This window comes from Octopus sinensis, linkage group LG7 (genome assembly GCF_006345805.1).
Source record: "Octopus sinensis linkage group LG7, ASM634580v1, whole genome shotgun sequence".
Lineage (NCBI taxonomy): Eukaryota > Metazoa > Mollusca > Cephalopoda > Octopoda > Octopodidae > Octopus > Octopus sinensis.
Genome location: NC_043003.1, coordinates 106,058,588 through 106,079,865, shown reverse-complemented (window position 1 = coordinate 106,079,865; position 21,278 = coordinate 106,058,588). Strand labels below are relative to the sequence as shown.

At 40.1% G+C, this 21,278-nt stretch overlaps 1 protein-coding gene across 1 annotated transcript in view; it reads left to right on the top strand.

Moving 5' to 3' along the window:
* Nucleotides 1–21,278, top strand: part of LOC115214509 (serine-rich adhesin for platelets-like) — a 98,205-nt gene that overhangs the window by 10,107 nt on the left and 66,820 nt on the right. The window contains exon 2 of the mRNA XM_036504416.1: nt 17,656–17,706. Within this exon, the coding sequence (XP_036360309.1) occupies nt 17,656–17,706 (51 nt within the window). The remainder of the gene's footprint in view (nt 1–17,655; nt 17,707–21,278) is intronic.

Genomic DNA, 21,278 nt, shown 5'->3' with positions numbered 1-21,278 from the left:
GTGACAAAAAGAAAGAAAAAAAGACAGAAAGAAATCCTGAAGAGTTTTCGGAGTTCGGGACTATCTTTGGATTCAGTTCTATATTTAAGAGATGAGGAATTAGCCAGTAACTTTGGGGGGGGAGAGGGGAGAGGGCTAGTCGATTACATCGACTCCAATGCTCAACAGGTTCGAATTTTATCGACACCGAAAGTTACGAAACACAAAGTCGACCTTGGTGGCATTTGAACTCATAATGTAACGAGCCGGAAAAAAATCCCGTTAAGCATCTTGTCTGATACAGTAACGACTGTGCCAGCTCGCTGCCTCACATTGTTCAGTCTGTAGATATGTCACAAAACTGATCGAGCGATCACCTATCCATGGACCCCTTCACCACCATGGAAATTGTGTCCATGACTGTATGTCACGAAGAAGACAGAAAATTTGAAAGAAGTGTGCTGAATGTGTGCATTCTTGGAAAGAAAGAGGACCGAAAATGTGGGAGCTTTGTCTCCCCCCCCCCACACACCACACGACAATATTGTCCAGATACTATTTTCTTTGAGGGGGCGTTGTGTAGGAGAATTCCGAAAAGTCTATAGAGACCCTCTTCGCTTAATAGTTAGTATGCCTTTTATCTTTTACTTGATTCAGTCATTGGACTGTGGCCTTGGTGGGACACCACCTTGAAGGGTTTTAGTAAAACAAATCGAATCAGAACTGTATAATTAATTTCCATCCTGGTAATATACGACTTAACAGGGAAGGGCAGCGAAACTGCCCTTCACCTTCCCTACAGTTTAGATCTTACAACCTGTGACGTTCGGTTGTTCTCCCGGCTGAAGAAGAACCTCAGCGGAAGTCACTTTAAAGACACTTTTAGATGAAAAAGGCTGTGACAATGGTCCAGAACACTTTGAAGTACCTCCATGGTGCAATTAAGAAATGGCCGGAGCGCTACAACAAGTGCATCGAGGTCAGAAAATCCTATTTTGAAGGAGATTAGAGTTTTGTACTTGTTAGAAAGCAATAAATGCTTCACCTCAAAAAAGTATCAGAACTTCTGGAATTCACCTTTCATATATTATAGATATATATATATATATATATATAATATATATATATATATAATATATATATATAATATATATATATAATAAATGGCAAGTTGTGAGTTTGTTACTTAACTCCTCCGAGGTTATCCAACAGACCTTGATGAAACTTGAAGTGTGGGATTATGCCTCTGCGGTCACTTACGCAGTTGGAATGTTTAAAAATTGATTTTTAATCAGTATCGATTTTTCAAAAACCATAAAATTTCAGTATCATCATCATCTATATATATATATATATATATACATATAAGTTAAAATTAAATTAAAAATGTACGTGTTGGGTATATCCCTAGTAGTATGCTGACAAAGCACCTTCACTGCCTATGGCTACCTAGCGTCATCCATGGTAATTGCACAATCGTCGCTGAATCTACATTAGTAATTCCTAAGTGTACGCTGGGTATAATAGAAACAAGAGAAACTTTATATATCACAACGATCGTTTCGGCACATCTTTTGTCAATGTATTTTACCTACGACTGCTATCCACATGCTCTGGCTCATCTTAAGACCGAAGCATGACTCGTGTAACGAGAAACTATATTAGATCACCAGATGACACACACGGAAATTCATTGTACAGCTTCCCACCCGCGGGGTAATGATGCAGGAGGCATTGAAAGATCGTTGTGATAAATAAAGTTTCTAGTATAATCTATCATCCTTATCCATAGATATTCTATCTATCTATCTATCTATCTATCTATATATATATATATATATATATATATTATATATATATATATATATATATATATATATATATATATTATATATATATATATATAATATATATATAGCTACTGCACGCATTTTGTTTCTCTCCTTCTTTCTGTGTTTTTCTCTCTCTGTGTATCTTTCTGTTGAAGAGCGTAGGCTCGAAACGTTAAAGACTTGTTTTATTTATTTTCCTGAGCGCCATACTAATACAATTGTTCGTTTGTTTTCCACCTGCCTTCGTCTTTTGTTTATTTTCATAAAGCTTCCCGTTATATATATATATATATATATATATATATATATATATATATATATATATATATATATATATATATATATTCAATCTTGGGGGATTAATCGATATGCGGGTATTCTATTTCAGATAATACAAAACATAACCCAATGAGTATATCTTACAGTAATCTCATGATATCAGTTTGCACATCACGAGATAATACTTAAAGGATATAACCAAAATTTCCAGCTGGGTATATAATGTACTTCATTAATTATATCATACTTTGTAGTTGATATCTATGTTTATTAAATATGAAGGAACTACACGTATTTCAGTATTGGAAGATTACAATATATATACATATACACGACTGTATACGCATATATATACATATATAAATACATATATGCAATCGTCAGATTTACATGTATTCCAATACACCTTCAGGTTCTATTTCAAAATATTATATATCCAATTTTTTCATCCCTTTAAAATAAGCAATACGATTAAGCGTTAAAGATTAAAAATTACGAATTAAAAATTAAGAATAAAAATTATACTTTGTAATATTAAGAATTAAAATTTATAAATTATACATTATAAATATGAATTAGTATATATATATCAATCATGTAAAATCAAGTATATGTCAAATACAGAATGTGAGATATAAGATTAACCATCAGAATAAAAATGGATGGATAGATAGATAGAGAGCTAGAGAGAGCTAAAGAGACAGAGAGCTAGAGAGACAGAGATAGAGAGATAGAGATTGAAATATATATATATATATATATATATATATATATATATTTTTATTTTTTTCCATGTGTTGTTGTCTTGTACTCTGTTTTTTCCTTGTTAAAAAAAAAGGTCCGTTTCCATGTTTGTTTTTACGTTTTCGTTTCTCATTGAGCTCTACGTCTATTTGTGGTGTCCTGTACACACGTATATATATTTATATATGCATGTATATATACATGTAGATGTAGGTACGTACATATATGTATGTATGTATTTTATTTATTAACTATATATATATATATATATATATATAGAGAGAGAGAGAGAGAGAGAGAGAGAGAGAGAGCTAGATAAGTGTATATATAAGTGTATATATGCACGCATACACATGCGCGCGCAAGGGGCGGTTGAAAAGTTCATAGGCTGACCAAAATACTCTCATGGAATGTGACCAAATGAGGTTTATTTTTCAACAGCCCCCCCCCCCCCCGCTGTCCACACACTTCTTTTATCGGTGTTGCATTGGTGAATAAGCTGTAATCTGGTTGCTCAAACAAGTCATCAACAACAACAACATCTAACAGCAGACGTGACGTCATCATCATTGTGACACTGGTTTCCACTCTGCGTCTTTTCCCGTTGGGAAACAGGTAAATGTCAAATGGAGTCCAAATCGGGAAAAGAGAGACAGGGATCAACCAGTTCAAAGCCACAATCATGCACAGCAACAACTGAAAGCAAAAACGTGTGTGTTAGAGCATTGTCCTGATGAAACAAGGCCCCTTTTGTCAGTTTGCTCTTGACAGACTTTCCTAACTACCTGTTTCTTTACCACCCACAAGGGGCTAAACACAGAGAGGACAAACAAGGGTAGACAAACGGATTAAGTCGATTATATCGACCCCCAGTGCGTAACTGGTATTTATTTAATCGACCCCGAAAGGGTGAAAGGCAAAGCCGACCTCGGCGGAATTTGAACTCACAACGTTGCGACAGGTGAAATACCACTAAGCATTTCGCCCGGCGTGCTAACGATTCTGCCAGCTCGCCGACTTTCCTAACTACCTCAGCAAGTTAGCACAGTACTTTCTTTTGACAGTGTGGCCCTTTCGAAGATAACTCAATAAACAATACCTTTTAGATTCGTCCCCCCCCCCCAAAAAAAAACCTACTGAAGCCATCACCTTCTTTGCAGATGAAACGAGCATGGCCTTCTCTGGAGCAGGTGAGGTGGGAGTATTTCTTCTGCACAGACTGGTTTTTAAATCAGAAAACGTGACACCCGCCGAGTAGAAATCTTCGCATGCGAAACTCATGGTGCAGAATATTCTCAACTTTCTCATGGGATATGCTAATAGCAATAGATATTTGAATTATAGTCAGTCACCAATCATGCATTACCATGCGGTAAACACGATCATTTTTTTCCCCCCGGTGGTGACAGTTGCTGAACGTCCAGACTCTTGGTCATCTTCAAGACTTTCCCTGCCCCCCCCCCTCAGTTCAGCTGTCCACTTTCGCACAGTTGAGAACCTTGGAGTGCCATTCTCTAATGTAGTAACTACGTCGGGATGAACGTTCTTGGGAACCAAACCCTTTTTCTGTGGGTACTTGATAACAACACGATACCAAATTAAGCCCATTTTCAAGAGAAGTCGCTACTTGTTACTTTGGAAGTCTTCTCTGAACAGTAAGATGTCAGTTTAACTGGAAAGAAACGACGCAGTTATTAATAAATACAGTTGAAATTAACGTATGAAAGACTTCACGGCTCTAACCTCACTCCTTCATAGTCAGCCTACGAACCTATAGTCAGCCTACGAACCTATAGTCAGCCTACGAACCTATAGTCAGCCTACGAACCTATAGTCAGCCTACGAACCTATAGTCAGCCCACTCTCTCATAGTGTAGATAATCGCCGAAAATACTACGCCAGTACTACAAGTTTGTAATGATAATTTCTAGAACCGTAATTAAAACTCTCACGGAAATCAAGTCACATATCTTGTTTAACTGACAAACCATTTATAGAACATATTGCAGAGAGGCGGCGGAAGGGAGTGATTGTTCATTCTAGATTAGGTCTTTCCTTTTTTTCTCCCTCTAGTCAACCTCTTTCTTGTAATGTTAGAAGTTTTGATCGCTAAACTGGAGGGGAATTAAGTGATTCGATTATCATGATGGAGCGTGTTGTTTTTCTTGTTATGAATTCGTATTAACAATCACGTATCGTTTACACCTCCACACACAACCATGTATATATGTGTGTGTGTAGGTGTGTGTGCAGGTGTGCGTGCGTGCGCGTGTACTGGGTTGTTCTTTTACTGTTCCCAATCATCGGAGTGTGACCATCAATAAAAGGTATGAATTCACGCGCTCGTCCGAATACGTTTTCATTTCGATTCCTAAGGATCGGTCAGGCGCCATGTTGACGCCGGTTGGCGGAAACGGTGAGCAATTCTGTTCTCTCCTCTTTACGGGTTTCTTCCCTAATGAATAAGTGGTTATAGCTACCAGAAAGACCATACGGTGTCTTTACCAAAATATACGGAATAGGAAAATATCCGTAAAAACTAAAGATGGCTTGCTTCGGGAAAGGGAAAATATTTTCAAAATATAATTCGTAAAATATAAAGTAAGGTTCAAGAACGCGAAGAGTTTGGAATTTTAAGTTTTCAGATAAGGTTCTTCGTAGACTACATGTGAAATAGGTTGGAACAATGAATCACTGACATCCAACCTACTTGTAATTTTACGAAGAAGAACCCTCGCCCCAAAATATCAGGTCTTAAGTCATCGTACGGATATATTATTCCAGGGATGCTATTATCTAAGAAATGTCTCAGTAAATTTTGATGTAGTTATAGCCACGTAGACTTTCATGTAATATAATTAAGTAAATTAAGTATTTGATGCTCCCCCCCCATTCTCCTATTTATTTTCTCTTATTCCCTTCTGTTGAAGAGCGTAGGCTCGAAACATAAAAGACCATTTCATTTTCCCGAGTGTCAAACTAATACACTTGTTTGTCGTTCATACACCTGTCTTCGTCTTTTATCTTTCTATAAATTTCAACTAATATTTATTTATATATATAAATAAATGTATGCATGTTTATGTTTGTTGCCACTGCTTGTGTACGTCCCCATAACCTAGCGGTTCGGTAAAAGAAACCGATAAAGTAAAATTCCAGGTTTAAAGATAGGTCTGTTGGGGGTGATTTGCTAGATTGAAACTTTTCAAAGCGGCGCCTCGGTATGACCGCTTCCCAATGACTGAAGCAAGTAAAATATAAAAGGCATACATACTCTATCCGGGTGTACCAATACCGAACGGATGGAAGCTCTATGTAATTTAAACTGAAATTAAATTCTATAAGGAAATAAATTAAGATGATTTACCATTCCAGCCACCATGTCAAGGCGGCATAAATACAATGTATTTTTCACTTTTGAATCGTTCCGATTATATCCCGTTTTCTCTGTTTCACATACATATTTCCATCTATCCCAGGAAGGATGAAAATTAAGATAATGTCAGTGGGGTTTGAACTTAAAATGCAAACCGCTATAAATAATTACTTCAACGTAATTAGACTGCTTCTGTCACTCCACCGCCTCTCCCTCGTGCATAAATATTAGATGACATTAACTTCATAAATATTCTTTTCTACTCTAGGCACAAGGCCCGATATTTTGGGGGAGGGGGCCAGTCGATTAGATCGATACTAGTACGTAACTAGTACTTAATTTATCGACCCCGAAAGGATGACAGGCAAAGTTGACCTCGGCAGAAATTGGACTCAGAACATAAAGACAGACGAAATGCCGCTAAGCATTTCACCCGGCATGCTAACGTTTTTGCCAGCTCGCCGCCTTTCTAACTTCACTTCATAAATATCAACACATTCTGGTTTTAAATTTTCAGCACAAGGCCAGCAGTTCTGGAGGAGGGGAGTAAGTCGATTACATCAACCTCTGTGCTCACCTAGTACTTAGTTTATCGACTCCGCCGCCGCCGCCGCTGTCATCATCGTCATGTGTCTGCTTTTTCGTCTCTGGTATGGGTTGGATGAATATTTTTCTTCGGGTGGTGTTTTACCTACCAAAAACGCCCATTCTGTCGTTAACCATTTTAGCTGGCAGCTACATCACACAGAACATGGTGTACGTATTCTAAGGCCAGGACGCACACAGTAAATAGCAATAAATTGACTATGAATGAAAAAGGACATATACTGATCAAAAGCGAATTCTCTGAGGCTGATGCATTGGATATGTAAGAAACTTGAAAGATTGGCGCACCAAATGAGAGGAAACTGATTAAGTGTCTAAGACATTAGATGTATTATACTGTGAGGAACATGTAAGGCAAATCGTTATCGAGGCACTCCGTCGGTGATGCCGATGAGTGTTCCAGTTGATCCGATCAACGGAACAGCCTGCTCGTGAAATTAACGTGCAAGTGGTTGAGCACTCCACAGACACGTGTACCTCTTAACGTAGTTCTTGGGAAGATTCAGTGTGACATAGTGTGTGACAAGGCTGGCCTTTTGAAATACAGGTACAACAGAAACAGGAAGAAAGAGTGAGAAAGTTGTGGTGAAAGAGTACAGCGGGGTTCGCCACCACCCCCTGCCGGAGCATCGTGGAGCTTTAAGGTGTTTTCACTCAATAAACACTCACAACGCCCGGCCTGGGAATCGAAACCGTAATCCCATAACAGCGAGTCCGCTGCCCTAACCACTGGGCCATTGTGCCGCCATGTAACGCAAATAGATAACGTCAAATAATACTGTGCAGAAAGAAGTGGTTAATAGTACTAAGGAGAGGAGTAAGGAGACTAATTGTAGGCAAACGAATTTGGACTCAGAACATGAAGACTGATGGAATACCGCCAAGCATTTTGTCCAGCTTACGATTACACCAGTTCGCCGCCTTAATATTAATTGAAAAAAAGTTTTGTACAAGGCCAGCAACTTCTGGGTAGGGGTTAACTTGATTACATCGACTCCAGTGTCCTATAAGGATTTATTTTATCAACCTCGAAATGATGATAAAGTCGACGCCAGCGGAATTTGAACCCAGAATGTAGCGGTAAAGACGGACGAAATGCCGCTAAGTATTTTGTCCGGCGTGCTACCAGCTTACCGCTTTAATATTAACTAATATTTACTGTATCAATATTCATTTATATTAATCGTGAGGCGGCGAGCTGGCAGAAACGTTAGCACGCCGGGCGAAATGCTCAGCAGTATTTCGTCTGCCGTTACGTTCTGAGTTCAAATTTCGCCGAGGTCGACTTTGCCTTTCACCCTTTCAGGGTCGATTAAATAAATACCAGTTACGCACTGGGGTCGATGTAATCGACTTAATCCGTTTGTCTGTCCTTGTTTGTCTCCTCTGTGTTTAGCCCCTTGTGGGTAGTAAAGAAATAGGTATTTCATCTGGCTTTATGCTCTGAGTTCAAATTCTGTCGAGGTCGATTTTGCATTTCGGGGGTCGATAAACTAAGTACCAGTTGCGTACTGGGGTCGATCTAATCCCAAAATTTCGGGCATTGTGCCTAGAGTAGAAAAGAATTTATATAAATTGTATCAGCCTCATTTTATATACGACAATCCTATTTTAGGAGTATCTTCAGAGTTTGAGCAAACCTCTTCCTCTTGAAAGCAATAAATGATTATATTTATCACTTATTTCGCTGTTATTTCGGGGCCGAGCAGATGGCTTTGATAACAATAAAACACTAAAAGTAACTAAACAGGAGGTTAAAAAATATTATGGCTTTGTTTACTTGTTTGACAAGCTCTAGATCACACCAATTGGTTGCTAAGGACATCAACCATTAATTTTATATTATTTCCTACGTACTTCTCTTTTTATGCTACAGCTAACTTGTTCTCTTAACTGTTAAGATTTCACTGAGAAAACTTTGTTCATTTATTAAATATTTATTTTACCCCACTGCTTCGCGCTTTAAATGTTCTCTGGAAAGGTTTCAATCTCATTATTTTTTAAATGATTTCCGTAAAAATATGCTTCACGTACTTCTCGTTGTAACCAAGGTTCATTAGAATCAACAGTTTCTATTTTGAGAACATTCTAGACAGATTCTTTCACATTTTCGCCATTGTATTAGTAAATCTGTTTTATCATTTATATGTATGGCCTTGTACCAGCGAGAGAAGTTCTTTTCAGCATTATCATTTGTTCTGGGGCGACTGACAGAAGCATTACTGAACCCGAAATGGGAGAGGGATAGCAGTGCTGTTTCGGAAAGGCCTGGACCTTAAGGTAAGGTCGATCTTCCTGGACGGAAACTGGGTATCCTGGACACTAGTACCTTTAAACCAGTCGTTGTGTGTACCCCGGCTGGAATGGGAAAGTCAGATTTCCTCAGGTATATAAGTCCTAGTGGGCGACTGGAATGCTATCTTGGATGCATGTCTGGAGTGTGTTGGATTAGCTGATAAGAGAGGGGGTGTAAAGGCCTCCAAACCTACTCAATCGTTTCAACTGATCGACAAGTAGCGACAAGATTTCCTCAATGTGCCAGTGTGGCCATGGACAAACCACATCGGGTCAGTCAGTAGGCCAGTAAATAAAGGTAACATAGGTTGCTGACGAATCAACGTGGTTGGCTATGCAGATCACAAATTTGTAATGTGTACAGTCAACCTAGATAAGGAGTACGAGTTACTTCTGTTCCATTACTTCAAAGACACGAACGATCTGAGTGTCGATGTGTCGATGTTTTAATTACTCAGGGAGGATACGATAGATGGTGAGAAGAGATAGCAGTGTTTCGGTGACTTATAGGCATATATTTACATAAGCTTCATTATAATAGGATTATAAGAAGGGCAATGGCTTTTTAGAGTTGAGAAGGACTGCATTTAAGTTCAGTGGTCCTTTTTGTCTTCCACCCTTAAGTGATTGATGAAATAAATTAATAAATACCATTTGAGTAATGTGTAGCCATACTTGAGGACAAACAAGGACAGCAATCGGATTAAGTGGATTATATCGACCCCAGTGCGTAACTGGTACTTAATTTATCAACCCCGAAAGGATGAAAGGCAAAGTCGACCTCGGCGGAATTTTTTTTTTATTTATTAAGCATTTTTCCCGGCGTGCTAACGTTTTTTTCTAATCTAGGCACAAGGCCCGAAATTTGGGGAGAGAAGGCCAGTCAATTAGATCAACACTAGTATGCAACCGGTACTTAATTTATTGACCTCGAAAGGATGAAAGCAAAGTCGACCTCGACAGAATTTGAACTCAGTAAAGACAGACGAAATACCTATTTCTTTACTACCCACAATGGGCTAAACACAGAGAAGACAAACAAGGACAGACAAACGGATTAAGTCGATTATATCGACCCCAGTGCGTAACTGGTACTTATTTAATCGACCTCGAAAGGATGAAAGGCAAAGTCGACCTCGGCGGAATTTGAACTCAGAACGTAGCGACAGACGAAATACTGCTGAGCATTTCGCCCGGCGTGCTAACGTTTCTGCCAGCTCGCCGCCTTATTTGCATTAGTATAATGAAACCACCTAGGATTTGCTAGATCTAAAATAGCAACCAAATCACCCTGAAATCACATTCACTATCTCAAGTAAACATCGGACAAAGCGGTTTTGATATACAAGTTTTTTTATATTGAGCCCTGTGACTCATAAGAACGGTTACTCAGTTTCAATGGCGTATAAGTGTCCGAGATCAGAACATTTCTCAAAACGGGACGCCGATCCCGTTCAGGATTCAATGCAAACAATTTTGAGAGAACACTGACCCCAGTGCTTCACTGGTTTTTCATTTTATCGATCTCGAAAGAATGAAGGATATGGGTGATCCTGGTGGAATTTACTCCCTAATATTATTATTATATAATTCGAAATGTAAACGGTAGTAAATCATAAGACGCAGGCGTGGCTGTGTGGTAAGTAGCTTGCTTACCAACCACATGGTTCCAGGTTCAATCCCACTATGTGACACCTTGGGAAAGTGACCCTATTATAGCCTCGGGCCGACCAAAGCCTTGTCAGTGGATTTGGTAGACGGAAACTGAAAAGAAGCCCGTCATATATATATATATATATATATATATATATATTTGTTTTGTGTGTGTGTGTGTGTGTGTGTCCGCCATCGCCTGACAACCGATGTTGGTGTGCTTACGTCCCCGTAACTTAGCGGCTCGGCAAAAGAGACCAATAGAATAAGTACTAGGCTTACAAAGTCCAGAGTCGATTTCTTCGACTAAAATGCGGTGCTCCAGCATGATCGCAGTCAAATGACTGAAACAAGTAAAAGGATAAAAAAAAAGAATCTAAATAAACTAAGCAAAACTAACAAAAAGATGGAAAATAATATTCATTTTTGTATTCATCCACATTATATTTGGGAAGTTTTCTTTTTTAAAAAAAAATTCGAAAGTTTTTGATCCGATCCTCACTTTGACACCATGGACACTTCAAAATTATATTTCCAATCATATACTCTTTTACTCTTTTACTTGTTTCAGTCATTTGACTGCGGCCATGCTGGAGCACCGCCTTTAATCGAGCAACTCGACCCCGGGACTTCTTCTTTGGAAGCCCAGTACTTATTCTATTGGTCTACTTTTGCCGAACCGCTATGTGACGGGGACGCAAACACGCCAGCATCGGTTGTCAAGCAATGCTAGGGGGACAAACACACACATACATACATACACACACATATATATATATATATTATATATATATATATATATATATATACATATATACGACCGGCTTCTTTCAGTTTCCGTCTACCAAATCCACTCACAAGGCATTGGTCGGCCCGAGGCTATAGTAGAAGACACTTGCCCGAGGTGCCACGCAGTGGGACTGAACCCGGAACCATGTGGTTTGTAAACAAGCTATTTACCACCCAGCCACTCCTGCGCCTATATAAACCACTTTGAATATAATTTTAGCAAAGTTTTAAATGATTTCTTTTGTACCGTAAAACATTTACCAACTTTGTGGCGTCCTGCTTCTCTTGATGCTCTAAGGACGTGTTTATTTCAATGGTTAATCCAGCGCAGATCAGAAGTTTATTGAATAAAGGTTGATGAACCACAACAGAAGTGGTGGCAGCAGCGACAGTCATAGCCAAGGAGATATAAGTCACGAGTCATTGATGTCATTACTTGCACAGACAGTTTAAGCGAATCAAACACTAATATGGGCGGGCTGAGGAAAATCTCGGCGATAAAAACATTTAACAGAAACATCATAATCCCTGTGTTCCATATTACAATATGCAAAGATAATTAAGAGACAGTATTTGCCATTGTTCTCGAACTAATTCCATTACAAAAGACAAGCCTAATAAACATTTAAAGAGGATTAATTGTCTTCGTGGTGTTCATCGTCATGTTTGCCTATCGGATTAGAGTTGAACTTTCTAGTCACCTGCCCAAGTAATTTATTTCCGCTCAGACATACTCATAAAAACAGAAGAAAATGAAAAAAAAAAACAAAAAGGGGCAGTGATTGAGTGTGTTGTGTATGTTGTAAGAACAAATTATTGGCGTGACAGAACTTAATGCATAAGTGTGTACAGACAGACAGACAGACAGACAGTCACATACACGTATATACATCTGCGTATGTATATGTATGTGGAGGCGCAATGGCCCAGTGGTTAGGGCAGCGGACTCGCGGTCGTAGGATCGCGGTTTCGATTGTGTGTGTTTATTGAGCGAAAACACCCAAAGCTCCACGGGGCTCCGGCAGGAGGTGGTGGCGATCCCTGCTGTACTCTTTCGCCACAACTTTCTCTCACTCTTACTTCTGTTGGCCTGCTCGCTTAGCCAGCAGGGTGGCGTCATTTGAGGGCTAAAACAATGTGAAGCGCATTGTGACCAGCGATATGTAACAACATCTGATAGCCTGGTCGGTCACGGTGATCACAGTGATATGTATGTATTCAATCATGTGTGTATGTATTCATTAAGGGTAACGACTCATTTATCTTGGAAGCTCTATACAAAATGATGGAAATCTGGACACAGAAATACATCTGCGTATTCAAAGGGCAGCACAAGCATTTGGTGGTTTGGGGTCACGCGTTTGGCGCCAACGACATATAAATAACAAGCCAAAATTGGTTCTTTACAAATCGTTTGTCTTACCACTCCTGTTGCATGGACGTGTTATGAAAGACATTTCAAATTGTTAGAACGATTCCACCAAAAATATCTTCGCCGCATATTAAACATTAAATGGAGCTTTTTTATTCCAGACACAGATGTCTTTGCGTCTGCAGGCATGATTCTGAAAAATCAAATGAGATCGTCTGGCCATATTGTTCGAATGGCGGATGAACACACACCCAAACAGCTATTTTATGGCGAGCTTGCAGAAAGGAAACGCAATCGGTGCAAACTTAAAGAGGAGGTTTAAGGACGGCATAAGGACTACCACAGAGTCACTTTGAATGGATCCAAAGTCCGTAGAAACCCTTACTTCGGATCGAGCTGGATGGCGAACTAAAGTGTGGAGTGGAGTGAAAGCGTCTGAGGAGGCCAGGATAACACATGCAAGACTGAAGCCAGATTTAAAGAAGAATGTTGCGATCAAGAGGGTGAATCTGTGACCTTTTAAAAAGCCACATCAGACGCCATGATGGATCTAAGATGTGGGTACAAGAAGTGGTCAGACTCTGCATAAAGAGTAGACAACCACCATGTGTGCATGTATGTGTGTACGTAAGCACACACACACACACGCGTATACATATCTCCACGTTACTCCAGTCTAGTTCGTAACTGAGTAGCAACTTAGTGCTAGGGCAGCTCTCCTTCTCTCTCCAGCAGTCAACAGCCACGATATTTCGCCGGTTCCTGTGTAGAAGATCCGTGTGCCTATGTCTGCTCGCAACGGCATAGGCACTTAAAAGAAACAGTGAAAGCACGGTACAAGTTACCTGGCCAGACTCGTTTTCGAGTGACAGCTAACTGCGTGCGTGTATTAAAGGACAATGCCTCAGGAAAACAGTTTATAGATGTACAGTAACTGCTGATGGCATTTCTAGTTATTACATAGGATCATGTTCTACTATTTTATGTACACTATCATATATGTGTGCGTGCGTGTGTGTATTATTCTTAAACATGAATAATATTGACAGTGACTCCAAAGTTTTGGCCGCTTAAGCCATCGTATTTAGGCAGTGTTACATATCCCAGCGCCCCAATAACAAGTACAAACCTGAACATGTAATCTGGATAGAGTAACTGCAGATTTCTCAATAGTTCAGCATAGGTGTTCTCTTTTTCACTGATCTTCAGCTTTATGTTAACATCCTCTGGGCAGCTGATTTCCACAACTGTACAGTTTCTCTTCTCTATCCCTAATCATTATATCAGGTCTGTTGTGCTTACATTTTATTGAGGTCTTCACTGGTACAGTCCACCAGTATTCCTTTTATGAGTGGCTGTGGTTTTTACAATACTGTGGGTTCTTATTTCTTTGTCCTCGGGGTTATCCTTTCGAGTGTCCTAGTTATAGCATCATGTCTTATCGGTAGATAATACATTTTTGGACAACTGCTTATGGTGTGGATGATATCTGCGGTGTTAACCCTACAAAATCTGCTTCGGTTGTTACATTTTACTGCTTTCCCTGCATTTCTGTCCCTTTTGTGCATCAGGTGTTTGGTTGATATTTCCTGTTCCTGGATTGCAAACGTATACCTTTCAAAGTGGGAGGTAGTAATCCGGTTGTTGGTCCGTGATAAACTGTTCTGATGATCATCTCTGAGCTTTCTACGAACATATCCATGCATCGTTTCCTGCTCATATACGCTCATCCTTTCATCTGATATGTTGCGGTAGAGTCGTGCGACTTCTTTGGCCAAATATTTAAGCTTATCAGACAAGGAATGCTGCCCAAGAAGCTGCCTTCCAAGTCTTATGATGTTATTAGACTCATGTATGCAAACTTGGCCAAGGAATGCACTTCGACAATTGGTGGTTAAAAGATGTTGCCGAAGGGATAAGATACGACATTCAAAGGCATTTGGGATGGGTGTTAAGCCTCTGCCGCCTTGTTTTCGTTTTAGGCAGACTCGGTCTACATCACTGTTGATGTGAAAATTATGTATGCTTGTTAGTATGTATGCATGTTTTCTTTTGTTTCAGTCATTTGACTGCGGCCATACTGAAGCACCGCCTTTTGTCGGACAAATCGACCCCAGGACTTATTCCTCGTAAGCCTAGTACTTATTCTATCGGTCTCTTTTGCTGAACCGCTTAATTACGAGGACGTAGACACCACCATCGGTTGTCAAGCGATGAGGGACAGACGCACTCACATACATACACACACACGCACACACACACACACACACACACACACACATATATATATATATATATATATATATATATATATACAACGGGCTTCTTTCATTTTCCATCTACTAAATTCACTCACAAGGCTTTGGTCGGCCCGAGGCTATAGTAGAAGACACTTCTCCAAGGTGCACAGTAGGACTGAACCCATAACCATGTGGTTAGTAAGCAAGCTACTTACTACACACCCACTTCTGCGCCTCCAGTGTATGTATGTGTGTGTGTATATATACACATACATATCTTTTACTCGTTTCCGTGAATGGACTATGGCTTGAGGTAAAGCTTTGATAGGGATCTAGTCGAACAAATCAAGCGCAGTACTTCGTTTGTTTTTTTTTAATCTGGCACTTATTCTGTCTCTTTTACCGGCTACATGAACGCAAACAAAGCAACACCGGCTGTCAAGCCGTAGTAGGAAACAAGCACAAAGGCACGCACATAGATATAATTTACTTTTATTGCATCAAGATTCTGAAGTTATTGAACAACCAAACTTAAATTATTTGACCCAGAAGCATTTCTTATTGATAAAACAAGGGACATTCCACAAGTCTTCGGACTTTATTTTATTTTTGGAGAGATAGTTATGGCTCTCCTAGATCATTGCAGTTTTATTATAGCATCACTAAACATCTAATAAGCTGACCTGCCAACTTTTTGATTCCTCATTGAAGGACACGGCAGGGAGGGCACTTAGAACACTTCCTACAAAACACTACTTGTCACAGCTGACTAGTTTGCAGAATGCAGTTGAGGCGTGAAGACAAACTGGAAGCTTGGCATACAGGAGTATGGTAAGAAACTTGCTTCCCAGCTACATGGTTCCGAGTTCAGGCCCACTGCGTGGTACCTTGGGCAAGTGTTTTCTACTATAATCTCGGGCCAACCAAAGCCATGTGAGTGGATTTGGTAGACGGAAACTAAAAGAAGCCCGTCATATATATATATATATATATATATATATATTATATATATATATATATGTAGGTCCCGGGTTGAGTCGAGGTTAACCACAGTAAATAAGGTACTCAATACATAGCAGAGTAAATTAATTTATTTTATAGAAGGAGCTTCTACAGGACTAGAACTGTTTCATTCAAAAGAAATCATCAGGAAGCTCTTCCTGATGATTTCTTTTGAATGAAACAGTTCTAGTCCTGTAGAAGCTCCTTCTATAAAATAAATAAATATATATATATATATATATATATATATATATATGAGTGTGTGTGCATTTATGTTTGTCCCCACCACCATCGCTTGACAACCGATGTTGGTGTTTACGTCCCCATTACTTAGCGGTTCGGCAAAGGACCGATAGAAGTACTAGGCTTACAAAGTCCTGGGATCGATTTCTTCGACTGAAAAAAGTAAAAGCGTAAAAGAGCATACCATTAAGTTTTGCGTTAAATTGAGCCAAAATACGACAGGAACTGATGGAATTCTCCAGATTGCTTTTCGATTAACTTGTATAAGCCGAACATTTGTTTTCCATTGGCGCAAGAGGCCAGGCAAAGCAAGTCCACCGAGAGAGCTCATGAGGGTCCCATTTTTCCACAGCAAGGGCATCTACTTCCGCTGCGTTCCTTCTGGTCAGACGGTCAGCAAAGTGTAGTTTGTAGAGGTTTTGAGGGAGTTCGGAAAGAGACTTCGTTGCAAAGGGCCAGAACGTCTGCACCAGGTCCACACTTCCATCCTGGTAACCAACAAACTGACAGTGGTGGGCATCAAAACTGTCCCCTCCAGTTTAGGGCTTGAACACTGTGACTGTTGATTATTTTCCAGGCCCAAGGAGATCCTCGATGGCAGTTATTTTGAAGTCATTGATAGGGTGACGAAGGGCCATCACGAAGAGTCTGGAGCGCTACAACAACTGAATTACACTCAGAAGATTCTATTTTGAAAGAGATTAGAGTTTTACACTTCTTCGAAATTATTAAATGTCTTTTCATGAATCAGTCTCAGAACTTCTGGAATGCACCTTTATCTTGTAAATGGACTGGCACGAGTGGACTGTTATTCTGTTTCTGGTTTCAGTCATTTGACTGCGGCCATACTGGAGCACCGCCTTTTAGACGAACAAATCGACCCCAGGACTTATTCTTTGTAAGCCTAGTACTTTATTCTGTCGGTCACTTTTGCCGAACCGCTAAGTTACAGGGACGTAAACACACCAACATTGGTTGTCATGCAATATATATATATATATATATATATATATATATATATATATATATATATACGACGAGCTTCTTTCAGTTTCCGTCTACCAAATCCACTCACGAGACTAAAGTAGAAGACACTTGCCCAAGGTGCCGCCCAGCTACTTACCACGCAGCCACTCCTGTATATTTTTGCCTCAATTTTCATGAAATTTTGTGGAACTTTTAGCAGTAAGAGCTTCTAATTATTGGATATGCTATTAATTTTTTTAATTAATTTTCTCTTTTCAGAGAGTTATTCCACAACCGAGAACCTGAACTGCCTCACTTACGACTGTGCAGGTAAGTCTATGACACCGTCCAGATAATATCAAAAATATCTTACGTGATTTTAGCCATCATTTGGATTTGTTTTTCTCTATGTAGTTCTTTCTTATTTTGTGGAGGCGTAATGGCCCAGTGGTTAGGGCAGCGGACTCGCGGTCATAGGATCGCGGTTTCGATTCCCAGACCGGGTGTTGTGAGTGTTTATTGAGCGAAAACACCTAAAAGCTCCACGAGGCTCCGGCAGGGATGGTGGTGATCCCTGCTGTACTCTTTCACCACAACTTTCTCTCACTCTTACTTCCTGTTTCTGTTGTACCTGTATTTCAAGGGGCCGGCCTTGTCACTCTCTGTGTCACGCTGAATATCCCTGAGAACTACGTTAAGGGTACACGTGTCTGTGGAGTGCTCAGCCACTTACACGTTAATTTCACGAGCAGGCTGTTCCGTTGATTCGGATCAACCGGAACCCTCATCGTCGTAACCGACGGAGTGCTTCCACACTTTCTTATTTTAGGGCAATGCCAACAGTTTTAGGGAGAAATGCTTGGTCGATTTTATCATCCCAGTATTTTACTATTTATTTATCAACGCTGAAATGATGAAAGGCAAAGCTGACCTCGGTGACACTTGCGCTGAGAACCGGAAGAAATACCACTAAGCATTTTTTCTGACTCCCTAAATATTTTCTATGAAGCGAATATCATTGAAAAGGGTTTGACAGTCACAACTTTGCCCTTATCATTTCCTCTACAAAATAGGGTCTTACTACTTAGTCACCAAGAAACTAATAGTTTTTTCTTTTTTTTTCAAATTTATTGTAGGTTTAATTTGGTTTCAATTTCGCGTTTGTGGTCGTTCCGATTTACTTTTAGGAATTGTTCCCTTTTCGAAAATATCATGAATATCACACACACACACAATCTCTTTTTCTGATGTCCCCTTAGAATTACACTTCTCTCTCTCTCTCTCTCTCTCCCCCTTCTCATGCCATCTCCCCCTCTCTCTCTTGCTCACCAATCCCAGAGATCCCCAGAACCATCATGGCCATTACCCTTCTGACAAACTTTTACAAAAACAATCCAAAAGCGATCAGTTTGTGAATTGAAGAATTATCGACGAACGCGTAAGCTGCTTCTTTGTCTCCTCTGGATATGTCATGAGTTTTGTATCCCTCGACTGGTTGGTGCTGCGCTATGAGATACCAAACCATATAAGCCCTGCTTACCAAGCAAAAGAAATACATGATACTTCCGACGGAGAATGAGAGACGAACAGACTAAGAGAGTAGAGAGAAAGAAAGAATATAAGGAATAGAAAAAGGAAGAACGAAAAGCAGGAAACAAGAAAAAGTAAGCGAAGCACAAATAGAAAAAAGATAAATCCCAAATTGCTTTGTGTTTCCTGTATGTTTACCATCACAAGACAGAATGGATTTGGTCCTGAATATTGGATAATAACCAAAAGAGCTCGATCGCGAATCCAAGTGGCCTGAATGGAATTCTTTCGAAGGATCTTTGGAGATTCGTTACTCAAAGGTGGGCTTAGTTCAGAGATCAAGGAATCACTCCAGGTCGAACCGCTACTTCTCTGCGGAGAAGAGTCACAGCCTTGATACTATGGATATGTAATTAGACCGTCGCAGGAAGAATCGCAAAGTAGATTCTTCAAGCCAGCCGGCAAGAGACGTGGAGGCAGAACCAGAACAAGGTGGTTGGAGAATATCCATAATCTCAATTGGTCATGCTTCGGAATCCTATTTCTTTACTACCCACAAAGGGTTAAACATACAGGGGACAAACAAGGGCAGACAGACGGATTAAGTCGATAATATTGACCCCAGTGCGTAACTGATAATTAATTTATCGACCCCGAAAGGATGAAAGGCAAAGTCGACCTCGGCGCAATTTGAACTCAGAAAGTACCGGCAGACGAAATACCTATTTCTTTACTACCCACAAGGGGCTAAACACACAGAGGGGACAAACAAGGACAGATAAACGGATTAAGTCGATTATATCGACCCCAGTGCGTAACTGGTACTTAATTTATCGACCCCGAAAGGATGAAAGGCAAAGTCGACCTCGGCGGAATTTGAACTCAGAACGTAACTTCAGACGAAATACCGCTAAGCATTTCGCTCGGCGTGCTAATATTTCTTCCAGCTCGCCGCCTTAAAGTGATATGACAGTTGCTTCTGATAGGACCCTGTGGAGGAGGTGTGTGAGGACTCTACCCCTATGACCACTCCAGGAATAGTAGACGGAGAAAATAGATAAATGGACAGGTGTATACGGGTTCCGTAATTTACAAATCAAATATTGAATTGATCCTGGTATAGGCAAGGAGCTATTCTATAGATTATCATGTTCTGTGTTCAAAACGTCATTAACCCAAGCTGACTGATGGGGGTTCAACGACCCAGAAATTTAAACTAACCAACGCTCCTGTTAATCAAGGATACGCGGAAGTAGGTTGGGGTAAAAAGGAATTAGACTATTTGTGATGTAATTGACCAAGTTAATAGGATGACAGAGTGTCTGGTGAAGAGTAAGACATCGTATGAATCCTCAATGATGTCTGCACTGTTCCTGTAGCCAAGGCACTTAACTCTCTCTCTCTCTCTCTCTCTCAGATGGTCTTGCTATATATAGGCAAAATGGGTAGGTACAATCACTAGCATAAAGAGTAAACACCGGAGGAGGAGGAGGATGAATAAATGAAAGAAGCATCGGTTTGTCGGTTCAAACGACGAGTGTTCGAGTTGACAAAACAGCCTGCTTGTGAAATTAACTTGCAAGTGGCTGAGTACTCCTCAGACATGCGTATCCTCAACGTAGTTCTTAGGAATATTTAGCGTGATACAGAATGTGACAAGGCTGTCCCTTTTAATTACACGTCCAGTTCATTCTTACCAACCGAATAGACAGGAACAAATCAACCGTGTTGCTCAAGGACACAACGCGCCGCCGGGAATCGAACTTGCTACCTAACGATCGGGAGTCGAGTATCCTAACCACTAAGCCATACGCCTTCACTGTAGAAGGATTGTTAATTAGGGTATAATTAACGAGCGTTCCATTAAGCAAGTTACCTCTTGAGTACGAAAATATGAAAACTAAGTGGAGGGTTTGCTGCATGAGATCCTAAGAGCGAATGACCATAAATGGATGAAAACTTCTCACGAGATATTTCTAAATGTGAACCGGGAGGAATATAAAAAAACACAAAGGAAATAAAACTAGTCATTCTGGAATTCAGGGACTTTTCTTCCGTCGCCGCAGCATAAGTTCTTTCCTCCAAATACGTGTCTATCTTCTTCAAGCATACCACCATCTCCGATGACGACATATTTTGAGGAGAGGCAGCCGGTACTACTAGCGAACAGTGGTCCCGGTGCGCGCACTCGCGCATCTGCGCTAGCTTGTCGTAAGTAGTCGATCCTACAACGACTTTTTGGCCCTAACCCTAACCCTAATTGTTTAACCCTAACCCTAATCCTAACCTTAGTTTGTTTATAAAAATAATTTATTTACTTAGTTTTAAAAATTATTTACTTTGCGTTTTATTTACTTTGTTTGAAAAATATT